Genomic DNA, 23,818 nt, shown 5'->3' with positions numbered 1-23,818 from the left:
CCAGTGCTGAAGAATTTTGCATTAGCTGGTGCTTTTTGTTGTTGTCATATTTGCACAGATCATTTTAGGCTCCTCAGTCCGGGTTGTAGTAAAAGACTATCAAAACAAATACTCTTGCAAAATATTTGAGTTTTCGCAGCTTAACATGTGCATCTTGAACTGCTTAAGCAGTATGGTTATCTTCTTTTTGTTTTTCTCCAGAATTTAACAGACCATAAAGTGTATACAAAAACACATTATGCACCAGTGATTAAATGTTCTTACAACATTAATATTTATCAAGGGGTATTTCATAGCTAGAAAGTAGGTAACTATATTTTATTTCCTAAGAGAACATTTCCTATAGTTTTCCTTCATCTCCCAGCTACACAGCAAACATCTCTAAAGTGCACTTCCCAAGTGTAGTTAGAGAACAGGAAGGAATGTAAAGTTTTTAAAAACAGCCCTTATTAACTTTTCCTTCCATTGATTCTACTGTAAACTCTAAAAAGCCTTTTTAAAAAGCAAATTCTCATACACTCAGCAGGTGAAATGTTCCCACAAAAATAAAAGCAAACGAATTAAAGACCACCCCAAACAATGAAAAATCAGCAGATTACAATCTTTTCTCTTGACTACTCATATCCTAGTATAACTTTACTGTTTTTATTGCACATTTCTGAAAACGGTTGTCCTATATATTTAAAACAAAATAGTTTCTTTATCTGTGCTAACACATTCTTGTGCACCCTTAATAACTAGAGTAACTTTCAACAACACATAGATATTAGAAAAACAATGGAATCAAAACCAAAGAGATATTTCATATTATAGATGCTCAAAGGCTTCTAGTGTAATTTTGTTGAGACAAAAGGACTTGGATTTTGGAAGCTCTTTGCTCCCATTCCTTATGGAAAGCTGCTGGTTATGTGACAGCAGAACTCAAAACGTAATTCACAATGAATGCCAATCCTTCACCTCCAATATGAAGGCTTCCAACTACTCAACTTGCTGAGCATAACTGGTTTTACATAGCATATCTAAAAAAGGCTGCTCCTGTTCAACTGACCAGTGAGAAAGGACTGGACTTCTTCAAAATGGGTATTGGAGCAACAGTTTGTTATATATTTCTTTAAATTTTTTAACTGTCCGATCCCACCTTGTAAGGAGAGCACTTGTTTGTTCAGCTAAAAGGAACCCCCTTCATGCTCCTTTTGGGTTTGCTCAGTCAACTGGTTTGTGCGACAGTGGCAGAGGCACACTGGAACTGTGTACCCATTCATTGTGATTACACAGACAGAAGCCAATGTATGTTGTCTGCGACGGGAGATGGGAGGGGAAAGGAGATGAATGGTTCCCATGGGTAAGAGGACAGTTAGGCTTATTTGGGTTTTTTTGTGGTTGCTTTTTTTTTTTTTCTCTTTTTTTTTTCTTTTTTTTCTTGTTAAATTTTGTTTTGTTGTTCTTTTTGTGGGTTTTTTGTTGTTTTTTTTTGTTTTTTTGGTTTTTTTTGTTTTAGTTTTTTTGCTATGTCATGGAATCATAGCAGTCATTCCTCTAATAGAAACTGACAGGACATAAAAGACAGAACTATCAGATGAACACACACAATGACTAGAAATATATCGACAGAGAAAAGACTTAATTTAGCCTTGAGAAACCGTCCCAAAAATAAAATCCTGTATTAACAAGTGCAAAAAACAAACAAAAAAGAAACTCCAAACATTAAAACACAGTGTATAAAATGGTGTGAGAAATTTAAGTCACCATACAGCCTTTTAGTCAATAAAAAGCTGTGCTCATGTGTCCTTGTTGTTTGGGTAGTGGCCCATTCTTTTCATTTTACCCAAAAGGTCATTCAAGAAGAGATCTAAGGGTAAAGCATTCAGTCCTTGCTATTTTTGACTGTGGTCATTTGGGCCTGTTGTGTTTCTATCATATAAGATGAATCCTTTCTTTTATTCCTCATTGGTTGAATTATCTTCCAAAGTTGTTATGCCTCCAAAGCCCAGTCCTGTTGAGTTCTGTGCTGCTGAGACTGTAAGTACTGTATGTAAGAGAATTAATACAAGAACACACAGTTTAAGTCTGCTGTTACACAGTCTTGATGCTGATGAAACTGTGAGCGATGTCCTGTGACACATTGTTGAGCCACTTCTTTTTATAGTCCCTTTGGATTGATGATCTGATAATAGTCCCCATCTGACATCACAGCATTCTGGTTCTGCATTGGTTGGATAGTTTTCATAGAGCCCTGTAGGGTGTAAACAAGAAAAAGTAAACATCAGGCACAAAAAGATTGGCAGAAGTTCATAGGTCAAAGGGACAGTTGACAGTTTAGTCTAAGCTGTCAAATCCACATCTTTGAGTTAGCCTGAGGCCCTCAAAATGCTTGCATTTTCTATCATTAGAGTTGTTGAAAGATATGCGTCATCTAACAGGAAGCCATATCAAAGGATCATTCAGCAGAAGTATGACACTGAGCACGGTTGTGTAAAGAAACAGCCTTAAAAAGTAATTGTTGTTTTTTGAATGATAAGGATATTTGTATTCTTCCTTTTTCAGAAGTAACAACTAATGACGAAGTAACGACTAATCAAACCGGACATTTCCACAAAATTTGAAAGGATCTTGAAATTCTTCCTCAGTCTGCGAGAGCATATCAGTAGTATCACTGTCCATGAAAAGACAGGCATTAAATAACAAATAATTGATATACTGACAATATTGATAATATTGATTGCCAGACCAATAGATATCTGACTGCTTCACAGAAGCAGCTTCCAGAGCTGTTCAAAGTCTACTTGTTTACCCTACCTCATATGAGTTCTTCTGGCTGGGATGTTCTCTTTGGCATATCCCAGAGGTGAGAACAATCTTTCCTTGCCATGCAATAATTGGATCTCTTGATATTTCTGACTATACATCTAGGCTATTTCTGCCTTTAGAACTTTACTGAGTCACTCAGCCTGATCTGATTATAAATTTTTGAACAGTTAGAGGAATTCTGTCTTTTCCAAAAGACACAGTAGTCTTTTTGGACAGTATCAATACTGTCTGCATTACTGTATAGAAGACTAACATAACCAGAGTGTTCTGTTTGCTTCTCATATGTTTTCTTTTCTGATAAATTAAAAGAACCTAATTTAACCAATGGTCAAATGCAAGAACATCTAACATAATTGACAAACACCTTTTCTCCATTTAAACTGACCTCGGAATAAATTTCGCAGTAAATAATTATTCTATGGTAGTGTTAGGTTTTACTAGAAAAAAACTTATCTGTGTTGAAATATTAGGATAAAGAATTTGAAAGCAGCTACATAATTGCTATAATTTATAAATTAACTTTGCTTCTTGGAACAAGAATTACATTTTGTCTAAAGTATCACAGCAATGATGTTATTTTAAAAAAGCAATGCCTACAAGTTTAAGCATAACATTCTTAGGTTCAGGCACCAGACTGCCTGTAAAGAAAAGCAGCACACCTTAAAATAAGATAAAACTGAACTCTTTCATTCCTACTTCCCTAACATTGATCTGCAACTAAACAAAAAGCGCATTAGGTATTCTCAGCGTGTTAAAATGCAGATTAAACCTAGACTGGCACTTTTTAACATAGCTGACACAACAGTTTACTATGTTATACATGAGTCCAAGTAAGCCTCTGGTTTTGGATTCAGACAAGTTTTTAAAGATACAGGGATGAGAATAGATTGATTGATTTTCTGTAAATTCAGGGTTTATTCTGTAGGAAATCAGGCCACTTTTGCACCTGTGCAGTCAGATATTTAAGGCAGCATCCCAATGCTTGAAAATTATTTATTCTCTTTCAGATCATTACTGAATGTACTTCCATTTTTTTTTAAGAAATTCTGTTGCATTTTGGAAGTTGTGGACAGTTGCAAGTATAATAAAGAAATCTTATTGCTAACATCCTATTTTCTGAGACCCATCTTTCTGTGTTTGTGTGCATAAGTGTTTTTTTGAACATGGTAACATACAGGAAGTGCCTCCCAAAGCAGATAATTATACGATCTGTTCTGTGACTGCAGTAGCTCAAACTATTAGTGGTAATCAAAAAGACACAGAGAACAGTTAATGCTTTGATCCCACTGAGACTTGTTTACTATTCAAACTGTATTTCCTGCCTTTCTTGTTATAGGAAAACCCATACTTCCTTTGAAATCAAAACCTGTATATAGAAGTTGGCAATCAAAAGTTTTTAAGCAGTTCGTATACACTTATTGAATTATAAATAAATTGAAGGCAACTCCACATTTAAAGCTGCATTGAACTTGTTCCTTAATGCAAAATTACATTTCCTCTTTATTTCAATTCAGCAACTGAATTTAGGTTTTGAGTTTACAGTTACATATTTAATAATCAATTAACTACAGAACCACTATTCTTATGACAGTTGCAGAACATTTAGATAGGTTCAGTCAGAGCTTTTGCACCAACTTAATAAAACTTTACAATTGTGCTTCACCACATACTCGTTTGTATCCCTGAGTATCAGTTTTGGCCCCTTGGATCTAATCAGTCAGTCTGCTCAGTCAGAGATTTACAAACTAGTGACTTACCGGGAACCCTGGAAAGCTGGCTACATCAACCTTGGAAAACCTCAGAGAAAAAGCACTGTTTTGTTCTTTTAGGAAAATATTTTATATGGACACAGAGTTTGCGATAAGGAATAGAAAGGATACCTTTACCCACCAAACCACCAAGGCTACCCGCTTCCTCTTCTGTCTTTATAGACATCATTACTCTGTATTACTTGGACGTTCAGTGATTTTATTTCTGAGACTAACTTACTAAGACTAACTTTCAAGTTACTGGCTTGAAACCTACTTTGCTTTTCACTTTTCACTTAAAATTCTCAGCTCTGGATCTCCATTTTCCAATTTTTCCCAGCACTCATCTATATTTCACCAGCAGAAATCTAAGTCCATATGGAGGTTCTTGGACCTTGATCTTAATCAAGGATCTAGAATTTTCCAGCATGTTTTTTGGTATCAAACCATTCTCCAGACAGATATGCTATTGCTCACAAAGGTCATGTAAAAGCTATCTCTTTGCTTTGTAACTGGATACTTTTTTCACACGCAGATAACATTTTGATGATCAGCACAACCGTTATATCTGTAGGGAGTGTGTGTTACTAATGTTGATGCAAGAATTAAGGCTACTTATTTGACTGAGATTATGTTAATGGAGACATGACTGTAGATAAATCCCCTGTGTGCTGCTCAGCTGAATCATACTGAAAGAAAAAGGAGTGAGTATCGTATTCACTTTGTGCAGAAACAGGTTTTGGGAAAAACCAGCAAACTGTGAATATGTTCTTATACAAGAATTAAAATCCCAGAGACTGTCTGTGGATGCATGGTGTGCTGATCAGCTAGATCTCCAGCTAACTCAGAAAATTCTGTGGTTTCTGCCTGAGCACTAGCATTTCTTTTGCACAGGAACCAGCATGCAAAAGAAGTGGCTGCATTTCCACATCTCATCCCAACACTGTCAGGATGTGTCATGCTTGTAGCTGGATCTGTATCTGTAGCAGCTGGTCTGGCTTGGTCCACTTCTTGGTTTCTTTGCTACAGAAAGAGATATGGAGCCATAGTATTCAGCATCTTCCAGTCACCGCCAAAGGAAACCGGTGTGGTTGATATATTTGTTGTCATTGTTGGATAAGTATTTTGGAAAGCCACAGAAATAAAACAGACCTTTCAGCATGCTATGTTTTTTCCTTATTTTCTTTCTGTATAACTCTAAACTGTGGTCCTTTTTAACATAGATTTCTGATTATTTTGAGAGGCATACCAAGCTTCTTGTGCTTGAAGAAAAGACGATGAACTAGAAGAAGAAAACAGATAGGTGGAGGTAGTATATCAGAAGTTTCGAATGCTCCCTTTTATTGCAAAGTGCAGAGTAAATAATGTCTGCCAGGAGTGATCCATCCAGCAGTGACATCACTGTACCAGTGAATGCCAACACTCTGCATGACATTTCTCTTTCTGAAGAATTATTTCTGAGATTTCAATATTAACATTTTCCAACTACAGAAGGAAAGAGAACACAGTAGATATTACATGACTAGATTTCACTGCTTGCTTACACCTGATCTAGAAGCCAGCTCTTTTTGATCTTATCCAGATGGTCCTCTCAATTTCTAAATTGCTGTGTCTGTGACACATTATGGTGCTTCTGTTTAGACATGTATTTTATAACCTTCATATTATAAAAAGTAATAAAATGAAATGTAGAAGAAGGCTTAAAGATAAATAAACTATATTTTAATGAAACAGATTATTCTTAAACTGGTCAATATGGCTGTTCAGCTCTTTTGAAAAGGCTAATTTCCATTTCAGACTCCATTCCAATTGTTGGATGAGATCTGGATTGCTGTGGTTTGATTTTGTTTGGTCATTATATGTTAGTGACTATTTCAGATAGTTACCTCTGGAACATTTTCCTGTGTGTATGCATCCACGTTCCAGAAAAATTCATTGTGTTTTGTCACCATGCATGGATTTTTTTTTCCCTAAAATATGTACAGGACCCATTTCCTCCTGCCAGTGTAAATCAGTGTTATCCCTGTAAAACTAACTGAGCTGCTGCAAGTCAGAAAACTAAACAAATATATGACTCGCAAGGCTATACAATGAACCTTTTTAGCTCTGCTATGTTGAGATACAGGATAAGGGTGAGATAACTTGCTTCTAGCAAGCATTTGGCTTTCCCCACCCCCCCTCTAGTTTTGCTTCTATGTACAATTTTTGATCAAAAGGATTTGCTACTTTGATGTGATAGGAAAGGAAAGGGTCATACATACCTAAGCACTGTGTTGCCATAGAAAGTTCAGGGATATCAATAGCTTAATTGCCTGGGTTGTTTTTATAGGGGAAGAATGTTTGCAGCAGTTTCCAGCTGGTAGCTGGTCACAAGTGGTGTTCTCCAGGGCTCAGTGTTGGGGCCAGTTCTGTTTAATATCTTTATCAATGATCTGGACAAAGGGATCAAGTGCACCCTCACTAAGTTTGCAGCCAACACCAAGTTGGGTGGGAGTGGTGATCTGCTCGAGGGTAGAAAGGATCTATAGAGGGATCTGGACAGGCTGGATCAATGGGCCAAGGTCAATTGTATGAGGTTCAACAAGGCCAAGTGTTGGGTCCTGCACTTTGGTCACAACAACCCCATGCAATGCTACAGGTTTGGGGAAGAGTGGCTGGAAAGCCACCTGATGGAAAAGTACCTGGGGGTGTTGGTCAACAGCCAGCTGAATATGAGCCAGCGGTGTGCCCAGGTGGCCAAGAGGGCCAGCAGCATCCTGGCTTGCACCAGGAATCGTGTGGCCAGCAGGAGCAGGGAAGTGATTGTCCCCCTGTAACTCGGCACTGGTGAGGCCGCACCTGGAATACTGTGCTCAGTTTTGGGCCCCTCAATACAAGAAAGACATTGAGGTGCTGGAGCGTGTCCAGAGAAGGGCAACAAGGCTGGTGAAGGGTATGGAGCACAGGCCTTATGAGGAGCGGCTGAGGGAACTGGGGTTGTTTAGGCTGGAGAAGAGGAGGCTGAGGGGAGACCTTATCGCTCTCTACAACTGCCTGAAAGGAGGTTGTAGTGAGGAGGGTGTTGGGCCCTTCTCCCAAGTAGTTAGCGATAGGACAAAAAGAAAGCTCAAGCTGCACCAGGGGAGGTTTAGATTGGATATTAGGAAAAATTTCTTCATGGACAGAGCGGTCAAGCATTGGAACAGGCTGCCCAGAGAGCTGGCTGAATCACCATCCCTGGAGGTGTATGTAAAAGACATATAGATGTGGCACTTAGGGATATGCTTTAATGGTGAACTCAGTAGTGTTAGGTTAATGGTTGGACTTGATGACCTTAAAGGTCTTTTCCAACCTAAATAATTCTATGATTCTAATAAACCTATTATAATATGGGACCTCATTCGTGGTCCAATATTCAAGACTAGAACAACACTGGACTCAAAAAGATGAGCTATTTATTTGACAGATTCTGCTGCAAAACCATATCAAATTCTCCTTGTAAGAAGATCCACAGCTAGTAACGATTTAAACCATGCTTGTCAAACACAAATGGGTTTTGTCCTTCAGTCTGTGTTAGCTTAATATTTTGATATTTTAGGACCTACTAATAGGCATAGGCAGGAGGCAAATGACACATTATTATGAGTTACTTTTAGAGTAAGAATTTGGATCAAGTATATATATTTTTTTGAGTTTACCAAGAACAATATAAAGCTGATTGAATTCAGAGATTTTCTGTTCTTGAATTGTCCTACAAATAAAAGATAGATTGTGATGCATTCTATATATAACTTTTTCTCAAGGAAATTGCTTTTCAAATTGCACTGAAATGAGGGCATCTGTTTTGAAACAGACACTCTATAGCTAAACCTCCTGGTGAAACCCAGACAAACATCTGCCCCTTGAGAAGAAGCTGCAGTTAAAAGAACTGTTCCCAATACCTTTGTTGAGCTTGTTAGTCAACAAATCCTTTCTACAGATTGGTGAGAATTCTTTGTAATAATTCTCACTGCATCCTTAGAAATATAAATGTGTGCTATGACGCATGAGTGACAGCTTCCTTTCTGGTGAATACTCTTCCTTACTCTAAAGGAGGAGGAGTTTCTAAAGAAATGCTACTTTGAATGTATCACATAAGCATATGTTAGTGCCAAAAATTGAGGTATGGGAGAATATTTACACCGTGCATTCCAAGCAACTGAGATGTTATTCAGAACACATGAAATTAGGAGCCTAAATTAATATGAAATGAATGGAAAGATATAAATGATTCAAAGCACCTGAATCGCCTGTCCTCTCACCTCTTCTCTCCTCTTACTTTCTCCTTCTACATTGAAAGCATTAAAAGTCTGTTCAGCACAAAAGAGTAGACAAATCTGATTCTCCTCTTGGTGGCAGTAGACTCATTCTGATGACACTGCTCTTAGGAAATACCAGAGGGTGCCATGCTGGTTTTGGAAGAAGTTAATGCAACACATCTCTGCCTTGCTGCTCACTACATTCCCTTACTTTCCTTCACAGAGGAACTCAAGTGCTCCATTAAATTCCATGACATCTATTGTACAAGTAAAGAGTGTGAGCACGTGGCTGGGATTTCCTGCCTGGTATTTGCTGCTGGGTGATGTCCCTGTTATGCCACAAGGCACAAAGAGACCGTAAGTCTTGGTCAATACAAAGAAAGCCCTTAGCAATGCAGGTGGCCCTAATTCTGCACTCTAAAGTGGTCCAGACTTGGCACATGGATAGCAGTTTTGGGACTGTTTTCCCAGTAGGTGGAACAGGTTATGCCTGTATTAACACGTAGTTTGGTGCAAAAAGAGAAGATATGTGTCATGTAACAGCTGGTGCTGAGTATCTCATGCCAATCCTGAATGCATTTGAGGGGGTTTTACCTCACTCTGGCTCTAGTCTGATTCTGTAGACTAGAAGTGCATTAGTGGTTGGGACGTGCTAGGTATGGTCCTGTAGCACATCTCCTAGTTTAGTTTAATCCAAAGGAACCCAGTTTGTATCCTCCAAGAACTCTCCCTAGTGCAAGTCAAAGAGCAAGGACTATGAACAGGAGATTTGCTTCAAAAGTACACTCCTGAGCTAGATTGCTAACGTGGATGCAACTGCAGCATTGGTGTTGACAACGTATTTTGGCTGCTCAGGGAAGGGCCATGTGTGCAGAGGAGAGGTAATCTCTTCTCCCCTCTCTTTGGGCATCTCTGCTGCTCATTTGGTGGAAACTGAGCTCTCATGTTTTCTGGGCTGAGCTAACTGAAGGCCTGAATGGATAGTTTTGGCTGTAAAGAAAACATTTATGGCCTCTGCATCCCTTCTCTGTCTCTGCTGGGAGATGGCAGCAAGCCGAACAGAAGCAGTTCATGGGCTGAACCAGTACCCAGGCCAGCTGCTGGACTACATTAGTTTGGAAGGCATGGGAAAAGCAGGAGTTGTGAAGTATTACCAGTCTCTTCACAGTGCTCTGTACACAGAGTCATACATCTTTCAGCTCTCTTTTCACACTCAGAGAGCACGTCTGAAAGAAATTTTCCATATATTCCATTCACACTGGGGAAAAAAAAAAGGAAAAGATGACTACATCTGTGAAAGAAAAGAGTCCCACTGGTGTACACTGTTTTCATAGGAGTCACAATTAAAAATCTTGACCTGGAACTTTGCATGGGACCCATTCATTGTAATCTGCCATGTGTGTGTAAGTATGCCTATACACTATTTTTATCTCCCTTAAATAAGAATCTGTTTTGCATGGGCAATTCTAGACATCCGAGCTGCAGAAAGAAACATTAGATGAAACCACTGGAAACTTTAATCATATGGATATAAACTCCAGAGGTCTAAACTGAAAGCAACCATTCAATTTTAATGAATATGAAAAACAGTATGTTCCAGAACAGCACCTGATGGAAAGATCAACTTCTTTCCTTCTATTTCCTAGAAGAAAGGTGGGGGGAGAGGGAAATACAAACTTCTTTCTAGCTAACCACATGTTTCCATAATCAGAACCACACTGTGATTCTGATTGTTTTAATCTCCCAAGTACTTTCTTTTGCACTGCAGTTGTCCCATGCCCTCACATGCATTTCTACAAAAGACAATATCCAGTGATACACAACTAGTGTGGCATCCCCTCTCCTTTTCCCACTATCTGCTTCCATTGGGGGTAATCAAGTAAGACATTCTCAGGCTAGAATACTTCTTATTCATTACACCAGTCCTTCGGGAATTTCCAAGAAGTCATTATTAATCCATATTATAAACTACAACTTTTTTTTTTTTTAATTTAATGGTGTCAAAGGACTGGATGAGAGCTAGTACACCACCACCATGTGTGATTCTTAGCCACAATTATGGCTCCAGCCTGCTTCCTATAAAGACTCTACATATAGCCATATTTACTTTTTTAAAGCATTTTAAAAAAATACCTATTTAGGAGTCCTAAGATAACAATGACTGTAAAATTTCTTGGGGAAAAAATAGCCACTCTTATGCTGTTTTCTCATTACATGGACCTCCAAAGGAAGGATAAAACATTTGTTATTAATTCTTTTTACAGCCTCTAGTACTTTTTTTTTTTTTTTTTACAGCCTCCAACCTTGAGAAAGTACGTGGGCTCCCTGTCTGCCAGTGCCATCTTGCCCCCGCTTCCAGCAGCTGCCTCTGCATCTCTGCTCACCACTGTGGCAGGACAGCGATGGTGAGGGCAGACAGCATCTTGGTACCGCTGCGGCATCTCCCAATGCTGCTGGTGACATCGAGCCACCCCAGCCTCTTATCTAGCTGCAATTGGAAAATGGCATATGTAATGTTTATGTATACATCCTGCGCTCTGTGCTGTAGTCAACATCAAATAAAAACAGCTATCGCTGGTACACCTTTTCCTGTTACTTGCCTTCCACAGTGTATTGAAAGGTTTTATAGAAATTAATCCTCTGTCTTTCCATTAACCTACTAGACCTTAGAGGAAATAGTCTGTTACTATGGAGAGGAAGAAGGGAAGCCCTTATTATAAAACTATTGCTTCTAAAACATTATTAAAGAAAATCAGAATCCACAAATTCTTGATGTTTCTCAGAGATAACTCATCCTATAAGCAGAGGGGCTCCTTTTTTTTTCTCCAGACAATATTTTATAATTAACAGTGTTCCTCAGCTAGCCAGCCAGTCTTTCACTAGTTTCATGGGGGGAAAAGTATCATACTGACATAACCCAATTCAGTTCCTGCTGGATTTCTCCGAAAATGTTAAGTCAAAATTTCAAAAAAGGACCTGTAGCATTTCTCTCCATGGGATACCATTGGAGTCAGGAGCAGCAGAGATATTCAAGCCTAATTTAAGTGAGTGACAGACTGTGGCAAAATGCCATTCATCCTTGAACATAAAGTTTGCTCCTGCTGTGTGTCCTGTAGCAGAGCTCAATGGTGACTAGCTTCACAGTGAACTGAGGTTGAATGGAGACACCAGGCAACCACCTATAACACCTCAGTATCAAACAAAAATACCTTTGACCTAACTCTTTTGGCTTTTGCCAATGAGTTTCACCCACCCCAGGAGGAGCAGGATTAGTAACTAGAAATCCTAGAACATGTCTGCCAGACAGGAGCTCAGAGAAAGTGCAGCAGAAGGGATCCCTTAAGATGTAGATGACCTGCTCTCAGTTGCTTTTCTGTAAAAGGAGTTCAAGTTAATGGTCAAGCCTCAAGCTATGCTGAGGTAGAATATTTTGTCTGCTATTGAACTCACTGTACTTTGCATGAAATAATTCTGTTTTCACTAAGCTGCAGAGAAGTGTAATTCATTAGTCCCACGGCAGATACTAGTCAAATTTCTCATTGTTTAGTGGCAGGAAGTGCTCTTACAGTGAGCTGCTGATTAATAACAGGGTGACAATGGCCCTGTATTCCAGACAAAGTTTGAATTGCAGGCTTGTACCTCTCCTCAGCATCTTCTCTTGCACACAACTGCGTAGTGTCAGCATGCTGACTCCTATGGGTCTGTGAATACAAGCCCTGCTCTGCTGTTGCTGAGGGTCTTGAGAGGAAAAAAAGTTCAACCAAATATTAGCAGACTGTTGAGATTAGATTCAGGTCACCCTGATTTTAAGTGTCTGCAACAAGGCCTTGGTGACTAACAACACCTACAGCAAATAGAGTGCAGCCAGAACTGTTAGTGGGGCATAGAGGGCTAGTCAGCTCATCGGGTGCAGATGCTTATTTAGGCTGAATTAAATAGCTCTCAGCTCTACTGACTACATCAGATCTTCAGTGACTCTAGTGAGAACTTAGACACAGAGTTTATATGTAGATACCTACACTACTAATACCTGCAATAAAAAGAGGTTAATCCTCCCCCAAATCTGCTTTTCATCCCAAACTCAGAGATATTGACTATCAGTAATCTTTGCAAAGTCATCTGTTTTGTGTGTTTTAGGAATGAATCTGGACTTGGAGATGTACTAGGAAAATGAAGAGGTGGATATGTATTTCCTAAGAGATTTTCTGAAATCATTACCAAGATGGTTTTGTTTATTGTTTGTTTGTTCTTTGCCATTGTGTATGTGTGTAAGTGTGCACACGTGTATATACATGCACACACACACACATGTATTCTGTATGTGTTGTAAATAAAAATGTGTCTCACTTCAGTTTTTACTGTCCTATCTTAAACTGGAAAATAATGCTCATTTGCTTACTGTGTATGCATATTGGAAGGCTATTAATATTCATGGTATGCATTAAAGTGAAGTGCTAAGCACAATTCCTTTATTGATGACTACCAAATTGTAACTCAGCTTACATTTCATTATATTTTCTTTTGCATATGGATGGATATCGCTCAATTGTGTGCAATAGGCTTAATCTTCAAGAATAAATATGGTAAATAAGTTGCTAGCAGAACCCCCCTAAATCCAAACACAGGGTACAAGGTGAAGTGAGTTGCCATAAACATTATGCTTGCCTCTGAGATGGTATAGAACATTTATGGGGGTTTATATTTTATTCTGGTTTTAAGTAGCTTACCTTGGGCAAATCATTTGCCCAAGCTTTCCAGTGCAACTCTAATTTAAGGAGGAGGCTCTCTAATTTCAGATATTTGGATCAGACTGTCAAATGATGTAAGTGTTGAAGTACCTTTTTACTGATTTAGTGGGAATAAGTTGCCTAAACATCTTCAAGATTCTCAGATGATACTCTAGGCACTAGAAATCTGCAGATAACATTAATATAAGCTGAAATTTTGTGTGGATGACTCCAAGCCAGTTGTGCAAAAAGTATCTGAGGTACCTGAGATGTACTAAAGGTATTTCTCGCCCACCTCTCTTGTTGGATCATTCTGGGGTAGTGTTTGAAGCAGAATGGAATGTAAAAGGCACCAAGCCATTTTATCAATCAATGCATAGACCTGTATTAGCAATACCTTTCAAAATTAAAATATTCACAGAATGTAACAAGGCTCAAGAAGAGACTAAAAGATCAGTTCTTCACAGGTGAACAACTGATTCTTAAAATTCTTCACTAGTGAAAGACCTTTCCTTAGACATTTACCTTCCAAGAGCTGCTGCACAGTTTTGAATGCTATGTCTCAGATTCTTCATTTATCTGACATAAGAATGCAGGTTAACAAAGGTGAATATACTAAAAACTGGACTCGGCTTTCTCTTTTTTTCTCAATATTGCATGACACAGAGCCTCTTTTCTCTGAGTACTGCATGACATGGTGCAACAAAAATCCTCAGCCAAATCATTAAGCATAAAAAATAACCAGAACAAATTTCTTCTAGTAATTTTGTTTTGTTGAGTTAATGACTGTGGCAAGCTGTAGCATAAATGTGCATTACTAAATCTGGGCTCAAATCATCGCACCTCTGAGAAATCTTTGTGATGAGGAATACCTTCAGGCTCTCATAGTTAGAGCTAATGGAAGAAACATTATCCACACTATCCTTCACATTTAGACTTAGGAAAACAAATGAAATTAGCTTTTCTATACTATACCTGTACAGATGAAACTTGATAGTCCTCCATAGATGACATCATCATTGTCTGGTAATATAAAGGGACACCTCGTCTGAACCTCCAAACAGTATTGCTTGCAAGGAATTCTGTTGCTGCAGTGAAACTGTGTGACTTCAAAATACTGGGAACAGAGCCAGGCTTTGTAGACAGTCTGGAAAAAGAGAAGAACCAGAAGTATAGATGGATGACAATAGCACTGTCATTATTAGAAGAACGTACTGTACTACACACCTATATTAATGCTGCTTCTGAAAGCAATTTTTGAGAGACTATCACCCAGGTAAAACATATTCTCAACTTTTGACTAACATCCTACTTCAGAAATGAAAACTCCAGTCAAGTCACTTAAAAGCAACAGTTAGACAGGACTAGGCTTATACTATTATTTTATTTTAGTTTGTAAACAGGTATGTCTCTTAGATGCACCTTTTTAGCAGAAACATGCACACATGCCACACACCCCTGTCCCTGTACCTTATCATATACAAACTGAGATCCTAACCTCATTTGAAGCTCATTTGGGAAAAAAAATATGGAAGTAAGTGCAAGAAAGAGTTTAAAAGTGGACTCAGGCCAGCTCTGCTCTTTGTATCATCTAAAGCTAAGCTATCAGGTTGCAATAGATGGTGCTGCTTCCCTTCAAATAAAACCTTATCCACTCCACAGCACTAACACACTCATTAGGGTTCCTGAACGCCAACAGCTGTAGACTAGGGGCTAAATCTGCAACAGTGAGGACCAATGTCTACATTTGGGAGCTAAAAGAAACACATTAAAGATGCTGTCATCTGATGCCGTATAGCCATGGCTGCAGACCTGTGATTATTACAATTATTATTATGATTATTTAAACAGAAAAGGAAAATAAACATGTTGATTTTAGTTTCTTTTGCCTGTTCTCTTCTGAGCAATTTTCTTTATCATAAGAATTAAACTAGCCTTTTGGACACAGAAAAGTTTCGCATGTGATCATACAAAAATAGATTGGACACCAGGCTATGAAGGTGATGAAAAACCTGTATGACTGAGTACAGAGCAGTTTGCTTGTTTCCCATTTTATTTATCACTTATCTGTTTTGAAGTATATTGTTTACTCACTAGATACTTGCTATCTAGGTTGTTATATAACAAAAATTTCCTTTTTGTATTCATTCAGAATATCTGAAAAGCTTAGTAACTACCTTTCCTTTATCACAGGCTGAAAAGCAATATAGACAGCTGACTATTTTCCTTCTTACTAGACCTGTTTTTAATAGAAAAAGAAACTTAGATTAAATTTTTAAGCACTGAAAATTCAAAAACTGACACCTGAAAAGAGCAGTCTAGCTGAGAGTTTGGTTTGATTTCAGTATGTTTCATCTCATCAATATAATTTTTATTAGTGTCAGTAGCCGCTTAAATTGTATAATTAATTTCAATGTATTAGTCTCAGAATCACAAAACTTTTATCTTAGCTTGTTTGCAACGGTAGCAGGTATGGGTAAGGTTGCTAGGTGATAAAGTGAAACCTTTATCACTAATCTATGGTTTGTGATATAGTAGCTTTTGCTTACTGCATTCTGTAGAACATGATTTTTTGCATTACAAATTCAATTTTAATTGTTTACAAAGGTTTCTTATCCACAGTAAATGATTAATGAGAAGGAAGACTAGGTGATGTGTGTACTTTTTGTTCTTAAATGAAATTCTAAATGGCAAGTGGTATTCCCAGTGTTGACTATATCCCCTACCACATTTTTAATGCTTCAGTTGCTATATTGACACTTGCAACAATAACAGAAATAAAGGAATTGTTTTTCTAATTAGTCAGTGAGCATAGTCTATTGGTTGGAGACAGGAATGCTGGCTCTGATAGCTAAATAATTACAGATGTTCCTTCCTGATCACTAACACTATAGATCCATTCAGTATGAAACCACATTTTCTCTTCATAGAATAGATCTAAGAGTAGTAGGCTGGTTGATGAATCATATTTGAAAATGTACATCAGTTTACAGGGAGAGTATTGAACAGCACACCGTACATGGTAACAAGAAAACGAGCAAACCCATGTGTCCACTTAAGCAAGGCAGGAAACAAATGTTTATTCAAGAGCAGAAGTAAATAATGCAATCACAGGCTTCTGTGAACATTTTTATATATCCAGTCTCAGTTTGTACACATCATCTTCCTGCTCTGATTCACAAGTCCTCAGCTTTGGCTCAAAATTACATTTGAAGTCTTGTCCATATTTTTAAAGAATGCATGAGTATACCCATTCCTGAGATCTGTTTATCAGATAAGTGTCTCACACTTTTTATCCTTTTTATTGCAAACCCTTTCAACCTTTTCTGCAGTTTATATTGAGATTTTTAATATGCTTGCCCCATTTTGCTCTGTTTTGGCCAGTGAGGCTACATGGAAACTAAGATTTTCAAAGTTCCGTCTGGATATGAACTTAGGTCATATCCCAATTCAGGGTGAGATGCTGATACTTATAAGCCTTCCTACCCCCATGCTCTGGTTTCTTCAAAAGAAACTTCAGGTTTGTGGGACAAGATACTTCTGCAGAACACTGTAAGATATCCAAGCAGTACTAGGTGAAACCCTCAGGGTGTCCTGAAAATTAACCTAGAAGATAGGAGATACTGATCTTCAGCCCTTCCCACAAAGATCCTCCATTTTTACAGGTCTTTTTCAGGCCTGAGAACTGACATGCAAGAGTCTGAGTAGCTGGAGGAGTAAACATCATGGAAAAGCACCAGTTTAACACTTGAGTACTTATAGTGCAGCTGAGGTGGAGTTTAAAGTCACTTCTGGACAAGGGAAAAAAAAAGGTCAAAGCCAGATTTGAGCACTAGAGAAGATTCACCCATAGTGCCTAGCTGTTAGCCCACTGCCTCCACAGCTTTGGCCTGTGCTAACTCATACATTTCCAGACAGTGCCCAGCCATCATCTGGGAAAAGGTATATTCCAATCACCACAGCCAGTAAGCAGTTTTGATATGGGCATGATGTTCTTTGGGGAAAAAGGGAAAAATGTAGAAGTCTGCAGATAAATTGTGCTGGGCCAGGTGGAGTAGACCCTCTCTACTCTTACTTAATAGCACAGATGTGACTTAATTGCCTATTTTCCCAACAAAGTCCCCAAATAACCTCTCCTACTCTTCTTGGACATCTTAGACTTTCTAGGCACCAAAGGTTTTACACAGAAATCCTGCTTTCGTGCCTAAGGATGTGTTACCCAAGAGGGAGTACAGAAGCGTAAGAACTGATCTCATATTTGTGCGTACCATTCACTGCTCAGCAACCTTTGTATGAGTCCCACAGGTGACCCAAGTGAGTAAGTAGATCCAGAGCAGTCCAAAGTCTTTTCTTTGTTTCAATGACACTGAAAGGTGACTTCTTTAGCTTAAATATTAGAAGCCTGTGATTTGGAACTGAAATGCATTGAAATTTCTTGAAGTTTTCCTAATAGCAAAGGAGATATTATGGCCTTTGATCAGCCAGTATTCCTTCTTATACCCTGGAAAAGACAGGTTTTTTATTGGTTGGGAATTCTGCTCTATCTCCTAGCAAATCCCAAATGCTGATTTCCAGAGTTTTAAAACATGCACTGTATAACAAGGCCTGAAGCTATCAATGAAAATATATACTGGTTTGCCTTTTGAGTATGGTATGCACTTTACAAACTATGCTTTGATATAAGGTTATTTTGCCTTTTTTAGAGGACATCAATGGCTAAAAACAAAGATTTATAATCACAGTAAATGGTCCTCAAAAAATATTGCATATAGAACATTTTAAAGCATTAGTTACATTCTATTAGTATTTTTCTATGTCATTTTCAGTGTGTCAACTGAAAATGAGTATTACTGATCTGAACGGAGAAAATACGTTATGTTACACATGTTAAGCTTTTCATGTCTTGTAAATGGTGCAATTATTTTTTATCTTACTGAAATACAAAATATATTGTATATGACCATTTTGAGGGCAGTTTTCTTTTCCTTTCTTTCTGCTCTTCCTGTAATTTTTCTTTGCTTCTGCCTGGCAGGTCTTTTTTTTCCCCCCTCTCATTCCACATCTGTTCTGAATTGCATGATATTAGTTGCTGAGTTGAATTGATCCCTAAGTATCTGTGAAAAATAAAGACAAGACTCCCACACTTTCTTTTAAAAAACTGAAGAAAGGATATTTTTTATTAAGATATAAAATATCCCTGCTATTTTTTTCCACATCAATACTTCATCCTTGCAACCTAGCAACCTAGCAAACAATACATCCTCCTCTTAAGCATTAACAGAATATTCTCTTTCTTTCTCACATAAACTATGGCATAATGAGAGAGATAAATAACTCTCATTTCTGGAATATTTCTCTACAGTATAGCTTCACTGCATGTATGGGAAGTCTTTAAAGTGGCTTCAGCAAATGATGGGTCACTGACAAAAGGTATAGAAGATCTTCTTTGAGGACATTGGTACAATATTATCTTTGTCTTCCTGTGTTGACATAATCTCTGTCAAAATACAGCTTTCCTTCTTAAGTAGATGTTATTGCTCCAAATCAAAATAAGTAAAAAAAAAAAAAAAGTCACCCCTAATACTAGAATGATAACAACTCTTGTAATCAGCCCGTTAGCTACTGCCTATCATGCAAAAAAGGTCACATCTAAGCACCAACAGGTTTTGTGTGTGTGTGGTCATATGGGACAAAGTCAATCTGCCTCATAAAATCAAGGAAAATGTTCACAACTCAGCAAAGTGCCTCACTACTAGGCTTCCAAGACCCATTCCTCTTTTGTAAAGTCTAAAGCTTAAAAAGGCCATATTACAAATGATAGCTGACATGAGTAGCTCTGAACAGGAAGATTTATAAAAAGTAGGAGCCAACGAAAAATTAATAAATGCACATTTTTATACACTGTTTTCCCTTATCTCCTATATGTTTTCTGTTTTCTATTTCAGGATAGTATGCATTCACTCCAGTTCTAAATGATATTATGACGCTGTATTCTGGCTGCTTCTTTCATTCTGCTCTCTGCACTTATATCTTGTTTTCTCTGAAGACACAGAAAAGATGGAAGGTGGATGTGAGGAGAAGACCATATGTTAAATAGCCAGAGGAAGGGAAAATCCTCCAGATTTTCCATTAAGTAAAGTTTTCTAGAGCAAAATTCTTGGTCCTTCAAAACATGCACTTTCTCAAGATTCAAGTCAGTAAAACAAATGTGTTGGATCACATTTCAAGGAAAGCAAAGAGGGGCTGTGACAGTGATAGACAAGGCTTTCACTTTAATATTTCCTCAATTAAAGAAAACAAAACCAAAATTAACTCCCAAAATTAACTGAACTAAACTGGATTATAAGATTGGGAAAGGTATATAAATTATAGAGAAAATATAAAAATACACAACTATCAACAGTTTTTGAAGAAACAAGAGGAAATCTAGTAATTTCCTCTTGTGATCTAGAATAACTTCCTAAGCCAGGTAATAGACACCCCTACCCAAAGGGATGCAATACTGGACCTGATGGTCACCAATGCAAGTGAGCTCATCAGTGACATCTAGACTGGAGGCAGCCTGGGCTGCAGCGATCACACACTGGTGGAGTTCACACTCCTGAGGGATATGGGAAAAGTGAGTATAGTCAGGACCTTAAATTTTAGGAGAGCAAAATTCCAGCTCTTCAAGGAGTTAGTGAGGAAGACCACCTGGGAAATGGTTGTCAGGGACAGGGGAACAGAACAGAGCTGGCAGATCTTTAAGGACACCTTCCATAGAGTGCAAGAGCTCTCAGTCCCCATGTGTAAGAAATCAGGCAATGAAGGGAAGAGGCCAGCATGGCTGAGTTGAGACATGATGGTCAAACTAAAAAGCAAGAGGGAACTGCACAGGCAGTTTAAGCAGGGACAGGTGTCCTGGGAAGAGCACAGGGAAGCTGCCCGGTTTTGTAGGGAGGGGGTCAGGAAGGCCAAGGCGAGGATGGAGCAGAGTTTGGCAAGGGATGTAAAGAACAACAAGAAGGGCTTCTACAGGTATGTCAATCTGAAAAGGAAGGTTAAAAAAAGCGTACCCCCCTGACGAACAAGAATGGTGACCTAGTATCAACAGACAAGGAGAAGGCTGAGGTGCTCAACAACTTTTTTGCCCCAGTCTTCACTGGCAACCTCTCTCCTCACTCCTCCCAAGTCGATAGACTGCAAGTTGGGGAGCAGGGGGGTAAAGCCGCTCCCACTCTAAAGGAAGATCAGGTGTGAGACCACCTGAGGAACCTCAATGTACACAAGTCTATGGGACCTGATGGGATGCACCCCAGACTCCTGAGGGAATTGGTTGATGTAGTTGCCAAGCTACTCTCCATGACATTTGAAAAGTCATGGCAGTCAGGTGAAGTCCCTGGTGACTGGAAGAAGGGAAATATTGTGCCCATTTTTAAAAAGGGAGGAAAGGAGGACCCTGGGAACTACCGACCTGTCAGCCTCACCTCTGTGCTTGGGAAGATCATGGAGCAGATCCTCCTAGAAGCTATGCTCAAGCACATGGAGGACAGGGAGGTGATTCGAGACAGCCAGCACGGCTTCACCAAGGGCAAGTCCTGCCTGACCAACCCAGTGGCTTCCTATGAAGGAGTGACTGCATCAGTGGACAAGGGAAAAGCAACAGATGTCATCTATCTGGATTTCTGTAAAGCCTTCGACACAGTCCCCCACAACATCCTCTCTAAACTGGGGAGATACAGATTTGATGGGTGGACTGCTTGGTGGGTAAGGAATTGGCTGGATGGTCGCATCCAGAGGGTAGTGGTCAATGGCTTGATGTCCACATGGAGACCAGTGACAAGTGGAGTCCCTCAGGGGTCCGTACTGTGACCAGTGCTGTTTAACATCTTCATCAATGACACAGACAGTGGGATTGAGTGCACCCTCAGCAAGTTTGCAGATGACACCAAGATGAGTGGTGTGGCTGACATGCCAGAAGGATGAGATGTCATCCCAAGGGGCCTGGACAAGCTGGAGAGGTGGGCCTGTGTGAACCTCATGAGGTTCAACAAGGCCAAGTGCAAGGTCCTGCACCTGGGACGGGGAAACCCCCAATATCAATACAGGCTGGGGGATGAAGAGATTGAGAGCAGCCCTGCGGAGAAAGACTTGGGAGTACTGGTGGATGAAAAGCTGGACATGAACCGGCAATGTGCACTTGCAGCCCAGAAAGCCAACCATAACCTGGGCTGCATCAAAAGCAGCGTGGCCAGCAGGTCGAGGGAGGTGATTCTGCCCCTCTGCTCTGCTCTGGTGAGACCCCACCTGGAGTGCTGCATCCAGCTCTGGGGCCCTCAGCACAGGAAGGACATGGACCTGCTGGAGCGGGTCCAGAAGAAGGCCACCAAAATGATGCGAGGGCTGGAACACCTCTCCTACGAGGCCAGGCTGAGAGAGTTGGGGTTGTTCAGCCTGGAGAAGAGAAGGCTGCGAGGAGACCTTATTGCGGCCTTCCAGTACTTAAAGGGGGCCTGTAGGAAAGATGGGGACAATCTTTTTAGCAAGGTCTGTTGTGACAGGACAAGGGGTAATGGTTTTAAACTAAAGAAGAATAGATTTAGACTAGATATAAGGAAGAAATTTTTTACAATGAGGGTGGTCAAGCACTGGAACAGGTTGCCCATAGCGGTAGTGGAGGCCCCATCCCTGGCAACATTCAAGGTCAGGTTGGATGGGGCTCTGAGCAACCTGATCTGGTTAAAGCTGTCCCTGCTCACTGCAGGAGGGTTGGGCTAGATGACCTCTAAAGGCCCTTTCCAACCCAAAGCATTCTGTGATACTATGATTCTACGATTTTCACACAAAATCAGAACTTCAGAAGACAAAAGCATCATTTTTATTAATAGATATCTTGTGAATTTAAGTCAAGCCACCAAAACCAAACACAAAATTAAGACAGAACATAGATTTTTGATTTCTTAAATTTATAATTTCTCCTACATATTATGATCTTGTATATATGTTGCAGGCATATAATGAAAAAAAAAAAAAAAAGCAAAATGGACTTGTGTTTTCAGCTGGTTTTGGATATGATGAAAACTTTTAAAAAATCATAGTTGCTAATGGAAATCTGGCAGACTGATCTCAAAGAATGGAAAAAAACCCATATTTTTCTCTTGGCTTTGTTTTTACTCTTTTTTTTTAAGGGAAAGAACTCTGATAAATTGGATTATTGTTGCATTGTGGCAAAAACATACCTGCAGTAAATAACTGTATATATATAAATATCTTATCTTTTTACTACGAACAGAACTTTAGGCACTCCATATTTGAAAGAGATACAGTCCTGGCATTAGACAAGACACTATGTTGGAAAGATAGTATCACATAAGAATAAGGTCATCTTTCATGTACAGAAGCATAACTACAAAATCTCAGAAGGGTTCAGTGGTAATTTTGCTCACCTAAATAAATTAAACCTACACTACCTTGTTCCTGTAGGAAAACACTGAGAAATTACACTTTTGAAAAAGTGCACCAATCAGTGCTGGCTTTATATACCTGTATTCATATGCATGGGTGGCTACCAAGCATGATAATCACCAAAATCTTCTTAGCATTTGTAAATGATTAATAATATAATATAATATAATATAATATAATATAATATAATATAATATATATTATTACTTAGGCAGCTTAATTCATTATTTGGCATTCATTTTATTTCTACTGTACAAGTTTCAAGCCAACCTCTGCAAGCAGAAAAATATTTTATGACTTCAGTGACCAAGCACCCACCACAAATAACCAGTTTCAACAATTCAAGGAACGAACACTTCACAAACAAACCAGACACTAAACTGCATTTGCTTGTCAAATCATCACAGATAATGAATAGATTCAGAGTTAAGAGGAAGAAAGTGAGGTCGTATGTGGAGAATTTTGAGAAACTAAAAGAGCACGGTGTGTGCTTTTTCTCTCGGGACATCAGAAAGAACACTTATTTTTGTCTTTTTGTGGGGAATAGTAGTCCAGATATTGCCTCTTTTTAGGCTATTCTGTGTCTTGTATTACACATGAGGTTAGACAGTGTCTCGGAGTTATTCTTTCTGGTCCTGAAAGGCCATCAGACAGAACTATTAGGTAATAAGGCTGCACTGTTTGCCTAGAGAGGGGCCAATAGCTGCTGCCCACAATGTGTGCAGTATCGCCAGGTAGAACAGTGCATTGGCCGACAACAGCCCTGGTCATTACACCAGCTGACTTGCAACTGGCTGTGCAACTGCACGAAACT

At 39.1% G+C, this 23,818-nt stretch overlaps 1 protein-coding gene across 1 annotated transcript in view; it reads right to left on the bottom strand.

Moving 5' to 3' along the window:
• Positions 1 to 1,937: 1,937 nt before the first annotated feature.
• NALF1 (NALCN channel auxiliary factor 1) overlaps positions 1,938 to 23,818 on the bottom strand; it is a 492,970-nt gene continuing 471,089 nt past the window's right edge. The window contains exons 2-3 of the mRNA XM_075727794.1: positions 14,536 to 14,707; positions 1,938 to 2,233 (exon numbers count right to left, since the gene is read on the bottom strand). Of these exons, the coding sequence (XP_075583909.1) occupies positions 1,938 to 2,233; positions 14,536 to 14,707 (468 nt within the window). The remainder of the gene's footprint in view (positions 2,234 to 14,535; positions 14,708 to 23,818) is intronic.

Source organism: Pelecanus crispus, chromosome 1 (assembly GCF_030463565.1).
Source record: "Pelecanus crispus isolate bPelCri1 chromosome 1, bPelCri1.pri, whole genome shotgun sequence".
NCBI classification, from domain to species: Eukaryota; Metazoa; Chordata; class Aves; order Pelecaniformes; family Pelecanidae; genus Pelecanus; species Pelecanus crispus.
The sequence above is the reverse complement of the archived record's forward strand: the minus strand, read 5'-3'. Positions and strand labels throughout refer to the sequence as shown.